The sequence below is a fragment of the Dipodomys spectabilis genome, unplaced genomic scaffold, assembly GCF_019054845.1.
Source record: "Dipodomys spectabilis isolate Male_0828 unplaced genomic scaffold, ASM1905484v1 ptg000096l, whole genome shotgun sequence".
In the NCBI taxonomy this organism is placed as follows: Eukaryota; Metazoa; Chordata; class Mammalia; order Rodentia; family Heteromyidae; genus Dipodomys; species Dipodomys spectabilis.
The window spans coordinates 9,170,336-9,189,095 of NW_024870773.1; the positions used below are offsets into that span (position 1 = coordinate 9,170,336).

Consider the following 18,760-nt stretch of genomic DNA (forward strand, 5'->3'; position numbering starts at 1 on the left):
CTACCTTTCCCTCAATACGCTATTTGGCTCTACTTCAATAATTCCTGCCGATGTTGAGCTCTGTACACATTCAGGAAAGTGTGATTGCTCAACAATACACCTGATTGTAATTCTAACTTCAAGAGGCGACAACATCCTAACTCTGTTTCCAGAACCTTCTCCCTAGTCCTCTTAAGTACAACACACAAGGCATAAAATCTTTTATGAGTCAGTAAATAGAAGCTTTTTGCTATACAATGTTTCAGGTAAGATCAAAGCACTCCTTCTCTCCAATCCTATAAATAGGAGCGCTTTACTGATTTAGTGAGGGCTAACAGAAAGAGAAAAGGCCTGCCCGACCAGTTCCAGGCTTCTTTTATCCAAACTCGCCAACAAACAGGAACAACTGAACTTAAACATAACTTTCCTAGCAGCCATCACCAATGTTATGGGTTGAGGGGGGGAAGGGCAAGGGGAAAGACAGAGAAAGAGGGGATAGAGGGAAAGAATGAGAGAGGGAAAGGGGATGGAAGTGGAAGAGGGAGAAAGAAGGAGGTGTGGCTCAAGTAGAGTACCAGTTTTGAGTGAAAAATGCTAAGGAGAGTTAAGGAGAGTTCAAGGCTCTAAGTTCAAGCCTCAGTACTGTCACCAACACCCCCCCCCCCAAAGAACAACAAAGGGGTGAATAGAATCAAGATGCATTATGTACACCTATGAGTATATATATCATATATGACATGTGATAATATGTGACATATTACATATATATATATATGGATGATATATGTATAAACAACTATCAGAACAGATCTCATTCCCAAGTACAATTTGATGCAGGCCACTAAACACAGACAACACTAAATCTGACAATATGTGGACGCTCTTTGTTCTCTGAAATAACGCAACTCATTAAGCTCTGGGCTCCTGGGATGCAGCTCCCCGATGCCTGGTACGAGCTGGGAACAGTACAGAGCTTGAGGTGAAAGCTATGCTTTGCTTGAGTTTGGAAATCAACTGAAAGGGAACACAGGACTCATTTTAGTTTTGCTAATTTACGGGTGAATTTACATCCCCTTCCTTCCTGAAGGTGACATTATTTCACCTGCCAAGCACTGCAAACATACCTTTAAAAAGTCCTTTATTTCTCTATTCAGCAGGGCAGTGTGGGGTTTAAAGATGGGAAACAGGAGACTAAGACAGCCCGGGGCTCAGGTTCTCAGCTCAGCATTTACTTCTGTAGACCTTCACATTAGTCACCCCTTTGGCCTCTTCTGCTCATCAGTAAAACGAAGTAAAGTCCATGTCTTCCCAGGACCATGGGATGGCCATACGTTTCCAGACTGGAGAAGTTGCTCAGTAAGTGCTACTCATGTTAAATAATACTGGTGACTTTAAATAGCATTCTACATTTTATCATGAGAGGACCTGTTCAAACGTACATGGGTCAGTCTCACCCGTGGAAATAAAGATGAGCATGTCAGAGTAATGACAGAATGGTGCTGACCTATTCTCTTATTCTGTCTTTATTTCTAACCTCCTGCCATGATTTTGGTATGACTTATGATCATGCCAAATTTCTCATGCCATCTTGACCATCATACGCCTTCTTTGTACATTAACCATCTTAGAGAGGGACATATGGCTTTTCCCCTCAGTGTTTTATTCTGAGACAGTTCTAAATATGCCCAGGGAGATTTCATGTGGTCTTTCTCCGCTCTCCCCATTAGATGACTGAATACAGGACAACAGCCAGGTAGGGCTAATTCAGATTGATACTTATGTGTGTGCTCTCTCTCTCTCTCTCTGTCTCTGTCTGTGTAGCTGTGTGTAGCTGCTACCACTTAACTGAACCACTAGAATGAGTGATGGCTCCCTTGAGCCATCTCTCTGGGTTCAAACTCTGCTCCCCATATCCATCCTTAACCTGTACTTAGCATTAATCCCTTCCTCATCTTTTCCATTATTTTTTAAAGTTTTATTTTATTGTAAAGATGCCATGCAGAGGGGTTACAGTTACATCAGTAAGTAATGAGTACACTTCTTGTCGAGCATTGTCACCCCTTTTTCTCCTACTATTCCTTCCCTCCCTCCTCCTTCCCTCTAAAGTTGTAAAGTTCATTTCCAGCATAGTGTCTTGTATCATTGTTGCAATGGGTCATCCTGTGTCCTTGTTTTGGAAGCCCCACGATGCCTACAAGAGGAATTCTGAAAAATTTATTGGCATAGATTTATTATACTACAAAGGGAATTTTATTCATGGCTCTAGTTTATTTGCCTTTCCCAAGACTATAACCAAATCAAATGACTACAACTTCAAATGGTATTGTGTCGTAATGAAGCTTTGCATTGATCACTTGACCCTCCCTTCCCCCTCTCTCCTCCCAGTACAAGATGCCTGCCTCTGCTAGCAGCTATGCTCTCTGAGGTCGGGACTCACCATATTCAAGCTCCACAATATCTACTCAGGAATTTTAGCCTTTATCAGGGAAATCAGCTGCCACCACCAGGATTACTCTGTATCTTGTCACAATGTCATCTTCCCTGGGTGTACCAAGAATCCTTGCCCTTCTGATCATGCACCATTGAGGGGGAGTGCCTGCCATGTGTCTTAAAGAAAGCCTAGATGTTTTATGGCAGACCTTCAGTGTTTGAGTGTCAATGACATAGTACAGAAAGAAACGTCCATTCCTTTATTTCCGGAGTGTTCTGCATACATGGAGGAAGGCAGAATGCCACCTTTTGAGATTGGCTTTCTCTCATGAAGCATAATTCCCTTGAGATACATCCAAGGTGTTGTACATATCAGCAACTTGTCCCTTCCTGTGGAAGACAGCAAGGGGACACAGGTGGCCTCGTTCTATGATTGACACACTGAAGGACACCAGGCTGGCTACAGAGAACAAAGTTGCTTTGAAAAATGCATGGAAAAGAGTCTTGATCTAGAGGAGTTTTCATTTTTCAGAGATAAAGGTGAAAGAATGTAATTGTGGGGTCAGAGGGCGAGTCCTTGCTGAGCTGCAAAGAAACTGTACACTTCTTTCCCAGGCTGGCTGTGTGACTTTAGCTGTCATCATCAATGTGGCTGAGTGGCTGAGTGGCCCATGTGTCCCTGAATCCTCACCTGCACTTGGGATTATAGCTATGTTTAATTTAATTATTGTATAGTGATAGCTCTTTGTGGTCATAATTTGCATTTTCCTCAAAGGTAATGATGCTAGGCATCTTTTCCTGTGCATATTTATCATGTGTCCACCTTCTTGAGTAAAACTTCTCTATATTGTATCTAATTTTGAATTGGATTTCTTGGTTTTTTATTTTACTGAGTTTTGAGAGTTTTTTTTTTTATACTAGATGTCAGGTATGTGGTTTACAAATATTTTCTCTTAGCTTGAGGGCTTTTTTTTGGAGAATATAGGCATAACACTCAATGCATATCTTATAAAAACTAAGAAAATTAAGGTGCTAGGAAAGGATAGGGAGAACTGTGAAGAGGCAATATTGATCAAAGTACAGTGAACTCATAAACTGAAAAAAATCCAATTTTCCATTTCCCTTTTATGGCTAATTCTTTTTTTTTGGGGGGGGGGGGGTCCGGTCATGGGGCCTGAACTCTGGGCCTGGGCACTGTCCCTCAGCTCTTCAGCTCAAGGCTAGCGCTCTACCATTTGAGCCACAGTACCACTTCCGGCTTTTTTGTTTTTGCTTATGTGGTGCTGAGGAATCGAACCCAGGGCCTCATGCATGCAAAGCAAGCGCTCTACCACTGAGCCACCTTCCCAGCCCTTTTATGGCTAATTCTTTCAGTTTCATGTCATATCATGTCTAAGACTCTAGTGTATATGTCAACTTTTCTTTTTTTCTTTTTTCTTTTTGGGGTCCGGTCATGGGGCCTGAACTCTAGGCCTGGGCGCTGTCCCTCAGCTCTTCAGCTCAAGGCTAGCACTCTACTACTTGAGCCACAGTGCCACTTCCGGCTTTTTTCTTTTTGCTTATGTGGTGCTGAGGAATTGAACTCAGGGCCTCATGCATGCAAGGCAAGCGCTCTACCACTGAGCCACCTTCCCAGCCCCTCAATTTTTCTTTAGTGTAACAAAACACCTGAAGTAATTGACTTAAAAGAGAAAGGTTTGTTGTTGGCTTGCAGTTTTTCAGTTAACTGTCAGTTGGTTTTTGTTGTTTGGTGGGAGAAGAGAATATATCATGTCGGGGAAGACCCAAATCATAGCCAGGAGCGAAAGAGAGATTGCAGAAGAGACTAGGGTCCCACAGTTCCCTTCAAGAGCATCCTGGTAATGACCTACAATTGCCCTCTAGTGCCAGGTGCTAGGAACATACCTTTAACACAGGGGACATTCCAGATCCAAACTTCAGTACTTACAGTAGTTATAAATAGTATCACATATTTTTTTTTTTTTACTTAAAGTTTTATAATTTCACCTTTTAGTCATGATTTATTTAGAACTAATTTTTGTATACTATATGAGCCATACCTTAATGTTCATTTTATTAAAAGCTATCTTTTCTCTATTAAATTACTTCAGCAATTCTGTAAAAGAAATAGGTTGGTGTGATGTATATGCCTGTAATCTCTACAGCTGGTAGGTGGAGGTGGAAAGATTGGAAGTTCAAGATCAGCCTGGAACATATAGCAAGAGTCTCCCTCAAAAAAACAAAAACAAAAACAGGGGCTGGGAAGGTAGCTCAGCGGTAGAGTGCATGCCTTGCAAGCATGAGGCCCTGGGTTCGATTCCTCAGCACCACATAAACAGAAAAAGCCGGAAGTGGCGCTGTGGCTCCAGTGGTAGAGCGCTAGCCTTGAGCTGAAGAACTGAGGAACAGCACCCAGACCCAGAGTTCAGGCCCCATGACGGGCAAACAAAACAAAACAAAACAAAAAAACAAACATACAAAAAAAATCAGGTGACCATGTTTGTGTGGCTCTATCTCTGCATTCTCTGTTTTGATTAATGAGTCCATTCCTTCTGCAAGTCTTAGTTATGGGAGCTCTATAGAAAGTCATGCACTCACTCGACAGATGATACCCACTTCACTCCTCTTTGTCAAAAAATAATTTTAGCTCCCTAACTCATTTGCTTTTTCTATATGTAGCAGGGGGAGTTTGTTTATATTTAAAACAACTTGCTGTGGTTTCAGTAGGAATTATTTCATGCATTTAAATTCATTTGTGGGAGCACTGTTTATTTAGCTTGATTGTCTTCCAATTTTTGAATAAAGTATGCTTCATCAATGATTAATCTTTGATTTCTTTCATAAGTATATTTTCAGTCTACAGACCCCACATACATATTTATACCTAAGAATTTCATTTTCTTTCCAGCCATCATAAATGATACTGTTCTTTTTATTCTAGCTTCTAGTTGTTGGTTGTTACAGTGTAGGCATACAGTTGATTCTATACATTGATCTGTTGCCTCCTGACCCTGTTGATCTTATTAGTTCTAGAAAGATTTTGCTTTGTTTTTGAACGTTATTTGGGATTTCTGTTGTAGATAATGCCATCTGAAAACAGTGATAGTTTGATTTCTTCCTGTGTGCTTTTCCTGCCTGTTACATTTTTGAACATGTCCAGAGTTACGGTGAATAACACTCCTGATGGCATCCATGCACAGTGAAAGCAGTTGATCTTCCATAATTAACATCAGGTGGGCTTCTTTTTTTTTTTTTTTTGGTGCTGGGGCATGAACTTAAGGCCTGAGTGCACCATCCCTGAGGTTTTGTGCTCAGGGTCAGGGTTCTACTACTCAAGCCACAGGTCCACTTTTGGCTTTGTTGGTAGTTAACTGGAGATAAGCATCTCATGGACTTCTCTGCCCAGGCTGGCTTTGAACTGTGATCCTCCGTTCTCAGCCACCTGAGTAGCTAGGATTATAGACAAAAGCCACCAGTGCCTGGCCAGCTAGACAGTTTTTATAGATGTTCTGAGGTTCTTCTCTACTACTCGTGTGTTGACTTTTAATTTTCTTAAGTACTGGAGATCAGGACCTTGTATATGGTATATAAATGAATTCCTATCTAGCCTTTCCTTCAGTTTTATCTAGCCTTTTCCAGGCTTCCTATTAAACATAGACGATCTTGGTCATTTTTGTCTTGTCTCTGAATTGCTCTTTCATATTTTCTTTCCATTTCTCCTTAGGGTGTGAGATTTCCTCTGATTTCTACTCTAGTTGGCTATTTTCCTCCTTAGCTGAACAGCTTCCTGTGGCCTTGATGGCTTGCATGTCAATTTATAAGCATGGTTGTCACTAGTACCGCTGACAAATACTCAGGTCCATTGTTGGGCCGCACTTTTTATCACCTTTGAAGTACGCATAGCCTTGTGTCATCTCTAGAGTTACTTCTTGCAGAAAGGGTAAGAGCCAACGAAGGTTTACTATGGTCCCTTCATCCTGCATTGCCAAGGTGTTGACATAAGTCTCCTCCATCACTATAGAGACCCCAAGTGGCTATGGCATGCCCAGCTCCATCTAATCCGCCCTGGACATGAAAACATTAACACGCCCTCGTGTGGTGCTATAGAGTAATAACATGTGGGTTCTTGGTAAAGACAGCCTCTGGTCTTAGGTCTGAACTGGGACCTCTGACCAGTAGCATCAGCCTAAGTGTCATCTGGGAACTTGTGGGTGTAAATTCTTACAGTGGAACCCAGATTGAAGGAGGCATAAACTCAAGAATGTGGTAGTACAGGCCTATAATTCCAGCACTTAGGAGTCTGAGGTAGGAGGATTGAAAGCTTAAGGCCAGCCTAGATGACACACAGTGAGACTGTTTCAGAAAGAACTGAAAAAAGGGATAATAGAGGGGAAAGGGAAGGGAGAGGTGAGAATGGGAAAGGAAGGAGGGAGAAGAGAAAGGCAGGGAAGAGAAGGAAAGAAAGTGAGAGGAAAGGGAAGGGAAAAGGCAACCAGATGTCTATGTGTGTTGTAAGTTCTCTGCTGGGGATGGAGACCCCATGTTCTAAGTCTGTGTGGTGGTGGCTGGGGCAGTGAGCGAAGCAGCAGGGTGGGTGCTGTTTTACTCAGTGCAAGGCTTTCTGATCACCAGAGGCCTAAAGGAAGCAAGGAGTCCTGAGGCTATGGGGGACCAGGGTTAATGGAGGGGAGGAACAGGGCAGGCAGAGCAGCAGGGTTGGAGATTGAGGGGGGATGGGGGGGGAGACAGGGGGTCCACATAGCTGCGTGCAATCATAATGTCAGCTGGGAAGACACTGACTTACATTTTCAACTTATCCTTACATGTGTGTTCACTTATACTAAAAAAAAAAAATTTCCTTAAATCCAAGAACCAGAGTTTCTATATTTTTTAAATAACTCACCATGGCACCTTTAACAGTGCCAGAAATGAAGCAGATTCTTAATAAATACATGAATTGAGGGGGAAAAAATTCGAGAGTGGGCAAAAACTTGGGTGGGGCACAGGAAGAAGGATTTATTTTTATCATTATATTACTGGGAGACATTTAGCCAAAGATGCCTTGAAGCCAATTAACACCTTAGAAAAGTCTGAAAAGTGAGAAGTTGGTGGGAACTTCATTTTTAATGACATTTCCAAACTCTGCAGAACTCAATCTCAGCACAGGGAAAAATCCGGGCTTTTCTTGACGGCATGCAGCTGAATCCAGTGCCACACAAGGCTTGCTCGTTAAATTCAAAGGAGAAATGGAGGGGAGTTTGCACCTAAGGTTTTCAAGTTTTGTCAAGCTGATGCTTTGTGCAAGAGCAGATGATGCTAAAATAAAAACTAAACAACAACAACAGAAACAATTGTGGGGTTTTTTTTTGGGGGGGGGGAGGAAGAGTGGTAGTATTTGGAATTCATTTCCATTTTTAAATTTTTAACAGGGTCTGGTCTGGCCCGGACTTCGATCCTCCTAATTATGCTTCACATATAACTAGGGGAACAGGCACATGTCACCATGTCCAGCCTTTATTGACTGAGATGGGGTGTTTCAGACTTTTGCCTTAGCAGGCCTAGAACTGCAATCCTCCTGATCCTCTGCTCCCCATGTGGCTACCAGTGTGAGCTACCATGCCCACAAATTCACTTGTAATGTCTTAAGGAAAGATATGCAATATATTTGTGACAACTGCCAGCAATTGAGAAGGGAAGCGAGGAAGGGAAGCGGGCCTGAATTCCTTCATAGCTTTATTTAGGCTCCTGTGAAAAGTACCCCAGGCTAGACGGCTTACACCACAGAAGGGTACAATTCAGGGTCAAGGTGTTGGCCGAGTAGTAGCCTTCTTTTGAGACCTTTTCCCCTCCCTCTCTTCTACTTTCGCCTGGTCTTTCTTGTGTGGACGCATCTCCAAGGACATCAGTCACACTAGACTAAGACCTGCTATTAGGATCTTACCTAAACCACGCTAAACTTATTATCTCCAAAGACAGCCACATTCTGAAGGACAAGGGGATCTGGGATGGGGGCGGAGGGAGCCAATTCAGGCTGTAACAACCCCAAAAGGAGTGGCTCGGATTTGTAAGAAGTGAGTGCTGGGCTGGGAAGGTGGCTCAGTGGTAGAGTGTTTGCCTTGCATGCATGAGGCCCTGGGTTCGATTCCTCAGTACCACATAAAAAAACAAAAACAAACAAACAAACAAAAAAGAAGTGAGTGCTGTCATGATGGTGTCCTGCTGCAGGCGGCTCTCCGATGGAAAGCCCATCCCAGCCCTGCCACTGCTCCAGAAAGCCCCTGGCTGCAGACCCAAGGTCTGCTCAGTCTCAGTCCCAAGTCCTGGTCCTAACTGGAGACAATCTGAGTGGGAAGCGGCCAGGCCTGATCACCTACTCCTGGGCCTGAGCAGACATACATCTACCCTTAGTGGTGTGGAAAGCGTGCCTTCCTGTGTTATTTAGCACTCCACCTGAAACATAAGAAACTGCCAGAAAATCCTTTCCTGATGTCACCGGCAGCCTCCTGCAGGCCAGCGCTTGCTGGAAGGGAGGAGGTGGAAGCTCTACTCTGTAGTATGATCGAAAGCAGGCCTGCGTCTGAATTTTATTTCTAGCACTGCACAGAATCTTCTTTAAAGCCGGATGCACAAAAAAAAATGTGTGGAAACTCTTACACACTTAAATCAACACAGACAATCACATTTGGAAGTCAGCTTTTATGAAAACAACTGGACGAGAAACTTTTAATTAAAAAAAAAAAAAGTGTGCGCCATGAATCCGCAATCGCTCAGAGGAGGAGGCATTTTAGGTGGAGTGGTTCATCTAAAGGAATGAAATCTCTTTCTAGTGAAGTTCAGGCAACATGTTTAATGTCTCATCCTTTTTCTTTTCTTTTTGAGGAGTTATTAACTCGAGTCCTCATACTTGCTATGCAGGAGCTCTACCACTTGAGCCATGCCTCCAGACCCTTTTATACATTGGTTATTTACTAAGGAGGGTTACCATTTATGCCTGCAATGATCATCTGACTTGTGCTTCCCACACCCCTGGGGATGACGCATGTGCATCACCACGCTCAGTCATTCTGCTTCCCCTCTTAGTTGGGATAACAGTGTGTGCTACGTGGCCCAGCTATTGAGTGAGATGGAGTCTCTCAAACTTTGATGCCTGAGCTAGTTTAAGCCTTGATCTCCCGCTCCCTCATCTCTGCCTCCCACTTGGCTGGGATTCAAGGCTTAAGTCACCACACTGGCTTCATGTCTCTTGTCTTGTTCCCACAAAGCCACTGTAGAGTGTCCAAGGAAACATCTGGATACCCAGCAGTCCCAGGCCATTCTGGAGAGTCTGGAGGAGTAGCTGGTTTTTTTTTTATCACATATTGGTTTTGGTTCCAGAGGAAGAATAGATTCCTTCTTCTACTTCCTTTTACGATCCAGGCCTTCAGCAGTAACCTAGCTCTCAAATATTCTTCCGCAGCTAGAGTTCCCACCCATATCTACAGCAAAGGGCAAGTCACTTAGGGGGTTTGCTTAATCTCCAAGACTATAGCAACCCCTTCCATACATCCCATATAAAAGTCTCCAGATTCCAAGACATGCCCTTCTGACAGTAGGGTACAATGTTACGAACTTTCAATTTTCATGGGAAATGGAATTATGTACTTATAGGAAAACAAATGTCACAAATAATTAGTTACTTGCCATGTTCTGGTAGCTCATGTCTATAATTCTACCTACTCAGGAGGCTGAGATCTGAGGAATGTGGTTTGCAGCCAGCCTAGTCAGGAAAGTCCATGAGACTCTTATCTCCAATAAACCACCAGAAAACTGGAAGTGGCACTGTGGCTCAAGTGGTAGAGCACTCATCTTGAAGAGCTGAGTGACAGCGCCCAGGCCCTGAGTTTAATCCCCAGGACCACCGTGCAAAAAAAACCCCAAAACCAAAACTACAATTGTCATTGTTATTATTTACTCTGTGGAGTAATACATCTTTCATTTACTTAAAGTGCTTTTTTTTTTTTAAAAAATATCCAGGGGATGCATTCATGCTCAAACAATCTAACGATGTTCTTAACTTGTCCCTAGACTCCTTGGCTTCCTCCTTCAGAAATGTCTTCTCGATCGTTTGCCCTATACTCCCCGGCATGTTCCAGATGGCAGCTGGCACTTTCTTTCACCTAAGTCTTCACAGAGAAGAATAGCCGTGGAAGTTATCATCTGGGAAGAACAGACCGAACAGCCACAAACGCCAACGTCCCACCCACTGGGAAGTCTGCAACACTCCCAGGCCACTGAAGATTGCTGTTGACCTATCATTCTGGTGCTGCCGGGGCAGCTCCTTACAGACTGGCCATGCCAGGCAGTGGCTGCCAGGCTGGCCAGCCAGGCATTTTTCTAGAGCTGTGCAAATCTACCAGGCGACAAGGAATCTGGCTACCTCTAGAAGGAAGTGGCTGCTGCTGTTCTTGTTTGCATGAGTTTTCATTTCGAATTCCTGAGGGCGCACTGACGGGTGGAAATATCTTGTGGCCACCCTTTCCCCGAAGGCCAAGTACAGGGCGGCCACACGCCAGCCCGGCCTATGGCCACAGCCATTTAGGAAGCAGCGCTGGGATCAAAAGGAAAGGAGCCATCTCCAAGACTGCAGGCCTACTGAACACCCCGGCAACTCTTCACCCAAGTTGGTTGGAAAACCAAACCACTAGGAGACTGTTCTTGCTTTATTTGTGGGAACTGCCTTTATCCTCATCTTCTCTGTTTTCCTCAAAAAGGGGGGTTAAGGGAGAAGTGGTATGAATTCCACAGGAAAGACTTGGGCTGGGGTTGGGATGGGAGGAGGGGGGAGGGAAGAGGAAAGCCATCAGTACAAGTCCAGATGGAAAGGCAGGAGGTCACTGAAACCAATCGGGGCCACTGAGCTGCTTTGTGTCTCCAGGAACAGCTAGCAGGCCTCCGCACTGGGGAGGGAAGTTCTGCAGGTATCTGGCGTGCCTCTCCCAGATGAGAAGCAGGTATGTGGCACCCCGGACAGCCATCCCTTAGCTACAGGACGGTTCTAGGGCCCCCCCCACAGGTACCCACACCTCCTAAGTGGGATGGCATTGGCTTTACACAGAACCTATGCTCATACTCCTGAAACCTCACAGCTAACACTGCCTCACACAACGCACTGCACCGCTCTGGGAATAATGATGGGGAAGAGAAAGCCGGTGCATGCGCGCTGTAGATGCCATGTGTGTGACACATGCGGTTGATTTTCATTCAAAAACTCTTCCATCTGTAGTTAGATGAATCTGAGGATTCAAAACTGGCAAATTGTTCAGAGGGCAACTTGTCCTTACGGGATATGTAAATATATGTACTTAATATATGCCTGCATGCTTAGACATAAACACAGATCCAGGGAAGGTGGTTGAAAACATTGTACACCGGGCTCCTTCCTGCACCAGGATGAAAGGCTTCATTTGCCAAGGGGCAGCCTAGGCCAGGAAGGGCTGAAGAAACAAATGGCCCTGTGTGGAGAAGTGCAGGTGAGGAAAGTGCTTCCAGGCTCTGTGGCGAGGAATGGGCACCAGGGCTATCTTACGGTCTTGGGGTGACATGGTAAGTGGTAATGTAACGTGATATTCTTAAAACTCCATGACGAAACCAAATCAGACAGCTTCCTCTGTAATCCAGGACCACAGATGCTTGGAATTTACTCGAAGAAGCTGAAAACTTATGTTCCCGTGGAAACCTACACAGTCATGTTTTAGCAGCTTTATTCATAACTGCTAAAAGCTGGACACAACATAAACTGATACATCTAGATGGTGGAATATTATTCAGTGCTATAAAAGCCATGCACTGCCAAGCCATGAAAACACATAGGAGGAAATCTGAACGCATATTAATGAAGTGACAAAATTCAATCTGAAAAGGCTACATGCATACTGTCTGACTCCAACTGGATGATATTCTAGACAAGGGAAAACACAGGTGCATAGAGCACCCAATGGTGCCAAGCATGGCGTTCATGTCTATAATCCCAGATTCTGGGAAGCAGACCTTGGAAATTCATGGTTCAAAGGCCAGCCTGGGGAAAAAAGTTAGTGAGACCACCTCTCAGTAATAAAGCAGGTATGATGGTTCATGTCTGTAGTTCCAGCTACACAAGAAACATAGGTAGGAGGATTACCAGTGGAAGCTGACCAAAAAAAGTAAGACTCTACCCTAAAACACAGAACTGCCAAAAAATAAGACAGGAAACCTCAGTGGCTGCCAGGGTTTGAGAGAGAGGAAGGATTAAAAGAAAGAACACAGAAGATGCTGGCAGTGAATAGATTCCATTTGAGACTATCATGATGGATATGGGTCTTATCATATGTCCAAACCCATAGAACACACAGCACCAAGCACCCACTGCAAGATCTAGGGTCAACTACGCACTTCCCACAGAACAGGGGTGGGGTGCTGACCGTGAGCACAGCTATGCATGAACGGGGATAGTGGCTGGAGAGAACTCTCAATTTTGCTATAAATCTAAAACTACTCTAAAGGAATGAATTTTTTTTTTAAAAAGAGCGAATCCTTCACTATGTAGCCTAGGTTGTTTTAGAAGTCATAATCCTCCTGCATCAGCCTCCTTAGTGCCAGGGAGATTATAGTCATGTGCCACTATGCCCAGCCCAGAGTCTTTAAAAACATATACAATCACATATATATGTGTGTGTGCATGTGTGTGTCTATATATGAATAAGTCATCAAAATTTAGAAACTTTAAATGCATAAGGACCAATGAGGCTTCACAGGAAATTGCAAAATTCTGCGAGATGATAAAATGACAACATTCAGGTTCTAAAAGGAGACACTGAGGGAAGGGCTTCCAGTGGTACCAGTGGGGCTTCTAGCGATGCCCCATAGGGTCACAGATGCACGCTGGGGCCACCAACATGTCACTGACCCCTGCTACTCCAGGTCAGGCTCTCTGGGGAGGGCTGCTCCTCCCAGAACCCTGTTGGCCCATGGGGGTCAATCAGATCAGGCATAGAGAGATTGTTTCCAAAGTCAAGACTCGGCTAGAACGCCAGGAGGGAGACTATGTTTATAGACTTGCCAAAAATCACACTTCCCCCAGTTTCTTTCCCATTCCCCCTGGCAAAAGCAACCTGCTAACACCACTGAGGCCAGGAGGACATTCCCGAACTCGCCACAAGGAGGCGATCGAGAGCAGTTCTAACTTGGCAGGCCTGCGCCAGCCTCATCTTCTGAAACCATAGCTTTCCAGGCACGGGCAAACTTCTTCTCTTTCCCCTCTCCTCTTCCTATGCCCTTTTGTCTCTATCCAGAAGTTGTGACAATCACAAGCCAGAAAGCTCATGACGGACATGGCAGAACAAACCTATCAGGTGGGTTTTTAACCTGCTGGGATAGCAGGTTAAAACACCTTCCTCATCTTTAGCCATTCCTGGGCCAAGGCAGGCAGGCATGCAGGCAGTCAGGCAGGCCGGCAGGCACGCACACATGCACACACATACACACACACACACACGCTCGCACACGCACGCACGCACACACACACACACACACGCTCACACACGCACGCACGCACACACACAAACACACACACACACACACATGCACATACACACACACACACACACACACACATGCACATACACACAGGCCAGGCTCAGGGTTCCCCGGGTCTCCAGCAAGGTGAAGGTGGTTCTTTATCTTCCCCTTCTTTTGCATACAAAGACCTGAACTGGCTCACTGCCGGTGACACAAAGGAGAAATTCCATTCACTACCTGGCTCCAGCCACAAGTGGAGAAGAAGCACAGGGATCCATCATGCAGACAAGCCACAGCCTGGGGAGCTGGGAAACCTGCTCAGTGGCCTGCTTCCATTGGTCTGCCCCCACAGTGCTTCTGTGGTGCCCCAATTCTGTATCTCTACTTATAAAACTGGACTCATAGCCTAGAGTTCCTGTTTCTCTCATTTAATTAACTGTTTCAGCATAAACATGCGCACGTGTGTGTGCAAACACACATATACATACACACACAGATCTCCAGTGGCCTTCTTTCATTTGTAAAATGAGGACCCTGGATTATTAGTGTTCAAGGAGGTACATAAACTACAATATCTATCTATCTATCTATCTATCTATCTATCTATCTATCTATCTATCTATCTATCTATCTATCTATCTATCTAACTCAGGCCCGGGGCACTGTCTCTTGTCTTTTTTTTTTTTTTTCCCTCAAGGCTGATGCTCTACAACTTGAGCTATAGCTCTACTTCTGGCTTTTTGGTAACTAATTGTAGATAAATGAGTCTCATGGGGTTTTCTGCCTTTGTTGACTTTGAACCATGATCCTCAAATTTCAGCCTCTTTAACTGTATTTTTTTTGTCTTTTCTTTTTTGGTACTGGGGATCGAACCCAGGATATTGCACTTGCTAGGTAAGCGCTTTGCCACTGAGCTACATCCCAGCCCTCAGCCTCCTGAGGAGCTAGGATTAGAGGGCTGTGCCCACGATGGGCTAAAATGTAATTTAAAAAATTTTTAAGGTCTTTTTTTTTCTTGAGGCAGCCCTTGCTATGCAGGCCAAGATGGCCTCAAACTCTCATTTCTTATGTCTTTACCTCCCACGTGCTGGAATGTCAGGTGTGCACCACCATGCCTGGCTTAAAATTTAATGTTCACTGTGAATGTCAAGTGCTTACTTCAGCAGCCAAACACTAAAACTGGGATAATACTAGTTAGCATAGCTCCTGCACTAGGATGGCATGCAGATGCATGGAGCATTCTGTATTTTTTGTTGTTGTTGTTGTTGTTGGATGAGGGGCTTGAACTCAGGGCCTAGATGCTGTCCCTGAGTTTTTTTTTTTTACTCAAGGCTAGTATCCTACCACTTCAAGCCTCAGAGCCACTTCTAGTTTTCCAGTGGTTAATTAGAGATAAGAATCTCAGGGGCTGGGAAGGTGGCTCAGTGGTAGAGTGCTTGCCTTGCATGCTTGAGGCCCTGGGTTCGATTCCTCAGCACCATATAAGCAGAAAAAAAAAAAAAGCCAGAAGTGGTACTGTGGCTCAAGTGGTAGAGTGCTAGCCTTGAGCTGAAGAGCTGAGGGACAGCGCCCAGGCCCAGAGTCCAGGCCCCACGACCGAACACCTCCCTCCCCCCAAGAAAAAAAAGAATCTCATGTACTTTCTTGCCTGGGTTGGCTTTGAACTGCAATCCTCTGAGCTCAGCTTCCTCATTAGCTAGGATTATAGGTATGAGCCACTAGTGCCCAACCATTCCATAGTTGTGTAGTAACCTATTATGCATATTAAGAATAAAAAGAAGAGAGGAGCTCAAAGAGGCCAAACTCTATGGAGTGATAGGTGATAGAAACATAATCCCCCTATTAGGTCAAGACATACCATACACATGGAATGAAGCATCCCACTGTATCCCAAGATATTCATGGACAATCTTAACATTTTTAAGACAATGGAAATAGTAGCCATGCTGAACTGATTACTATACATGTATTCATGTGTCAAATTACAAATATACCCCATCAATCTGTATAATTAAAATGATAATTAATGACAAATGACCAGGTAAGAGCTTAAAAAAATAATAATATTGACAACACAAATAGCAGGCATTTTTTAGGACAGTTAGTTAGGATAATGACCGAACCCACACAAATGATGATAGGGTTTCCTTCTTTAAAGAAAGTTAGGGCAGTGAATGAACCCCATCTGTTCTAGCTGACCTCAGGAGCTTAGAGAACATCTGTCTCCTCCCTCCTTCTTCCGGCCATACCCTTGCTGCTTGGACTAGACTGTACAGTTTTTGCATGCACAGTTTTCCTGTGCCCTTTTCCCCCAACCCTAGCTGTCTACAAACTGAAGTGCCAAATGGGAGCCTCAAAAATGGTAGCGGGCCTATGAGACACCAGCAGAGAGAAGTTCAAATCTATTACCTGTAGGTTTTGTTTCTGGGGAAAGAGGGAGGGAAGGAAGACAAAGGAGGCAGGGAGGGGGGAAGAAAAGGAAAATAAGCAAGAAAGGAGAAACTACTAATAGAAAAACAGTAATGGCACATGATCAAGGCAGGAAGAGAATCTTTCTACTCTGGAGCAAAGCTTGTTGAAAGGCAAAGCTGTGTAATACTCTCCATCCTTTCCTCTTTGTGGGAGAAAACAACGTTCCTGTGTTTATAGTCTTCACATGGTCCCTCTCCCTCCCGAAGCCTCTCCCCCCTCCCTCCCACCAAACTTGAGAAAGTAGAATGAGGCTGAAAAATCCATCTCTTAGGGCATGTATCTAACCATCCCAGCTTCTGGGGCTGGGAGGTGAGGCCAGGTTCATTCTGATGTCTGTCCTTCAAGCAAGTAGAACTCACGCAATTTCTACCACCTTCGAAGGGTTGGTGACCTCAGCTAGTAATTACTCAGCTTCTAGGTTATTAACCCCAGCCAGTTCTGATTCAGCCCAACCACAAGGATATCTTGGACTCTAGCTGATTCTTCAGTAAATTCTTTAAGGCTGATATCTGTCATGGTTCAGATCCTAAATGTCTTCCAAATTCCATATGCTAAAGGAATGGTGACCAGACTATGGCAGGACTGGGAGTGTGAAACGTTTAGGAGATGGAGGGCCTGGGAGGCCGTTAGGTCATTGGAGCAGTGTCCTGGAGGGGTCTGTGGGACCTGGCCAATCTGTTCCCTCTTTGCTTCAAGGATATTAAGGCTCTATACTCCACCATGATTGCTACCTGTCCACAGGTCCAAAAACAATAAAGCCAACCAAGCAGGGGATGAAATCTCTTAAATCATGAGCCACAAAAAAAGCCTTTCTTCTACACATGTTGATAATTGCCAGTATTTTATCATAGTGACAGAAAGCTGTCACTAACACAATAGTAAACCAATGAAGTTCCCTAAGATTAGAGATTAAATCAAATCAGTATCAATCATTAGGAGGATATGAGAAGCATAAAATACACACATGAAGTTAGAAAGCCATATCGGAAACTGATTCGTGAAGCTTACCCAGAGATCTTTCTTTTGTCTGGTTGGTTGACCTCACCACGGGAAGGCTTGCTCGAGTCCGACTGCCTCGGGAAAAAGGGCTTGGTGCATCTCCTTCAGACATGGCTTCTAGAGAGTCACCAGATGTTTCTGATAAATGCTCAACCGGGTCCCCGAAGGTGGTAGACTGAGGGCTGTGAGACAGCTTGGGGCTTCTCGTCTGCAGAAGAACGTGGGAAAACAGATGGCTATTAATCATGCTGAAGATATGCTCAGTGCCATCTCTGCCAATCTGAAAACCCTATGTCCAGGAGGGAAAAGTCCATTGGAAGATCTGGATAGGGAGAGCTGCAGACTCAGAGGGCATTTCAGGAGCTGTGGTGGAAGCAACGGAGGCCGATAACTGTCTGAGTATGTCATGAAGTTTTTTACTTTTTATTTTTATTTTCTTTTATCACTGGATCTTCAGAGAGCTGGGGACAAGTCCAGTTCCCTTTGTCAACATATTCTCCCAGTTGTTTCCACACAACGGATGGGCCTGTGTGCATCTCTGCCACACACACAACACGGACGTACGCTCACACCACAGCAAAGAGAATGCAACCAGCCAGTCTTACACTAAGACTGTTTCCATTTCAGGAAACTAACAAAGTGAAAGAGGTATTTTTTATCACTGTTGAGTATATATGACACATATATATTAGATCTATATATACATATATATGTGTATAAATTTTTCACAGTATTACTAAAGCCTGAATTTGGGGCTTAACACTCTTGTTTGGCTTTTCTCCTTAAGGCCAGGGCTCTACAACTTTAGCCATACTTCCAGTTCAAATTATTGCTGATTAATTATAGATAAGAGTCTCAAGGACTTTTCTGCCCGGGTTGAGTTTGAACTGCAATCTTCAGGCCTCAACCTCCTGAATAGTTAGGATTACTGGGGGATGAGCTCTCAGTGCCAGTTTTTTGTTTTTGAATATTTTTATTTTGAGGCAGAAATTCTGTAAGTAACATGATGTCTAACTTTGGTTTTTATTTACTAACAACAAAAATATATCTGAAATAGAGAACATAACTTCCACACATTCCCCAATCAAGTTTCTCTCCTCCTTCTTGATGGTATTTCACTAGAACCTCAGTATGCAAACTGCTCATAATCTATTAGCCAGGAATTTCCCTTGGACACGAATTGTGACATGAGCAGTTGGAGATTAAGTCCGACAACACACTGGCAATGTCAAATGCTTTGTAAAGTAATTGGCGGAATTTGTGAAGAACAACAAATAACTAAATTATAAAAACACGAGTTGTAAGATATATACATCTATTTTCAACAAACACTTACTGAGCAACGACC

At 44.1% G+C, this 18,760-nt stretch overlaps 1 protein-coding gene across 1 annotated transcript in view; it reads right to left on the minus strand.

Annotated features, from left to right (window-relative positions):
* Positions 1-18,760, minus strand: part of Kiaa1217 (KIAA1217 ortholog) — a 285,533-nt gene that overhangs the window by 111,840 nt on the left and 154,933 nt on the right. Inside the window, exon 3 of the mRNA XM_042686130.1 lies at positions 17,422-17,620. Coding sequence (XP_042542064.1) covers positions 17,422-17,620 — 199 coding nt within the window. The remainder of the gene's footprint in view (positions 1-17,421; positions 17,621-18,760) is intronic.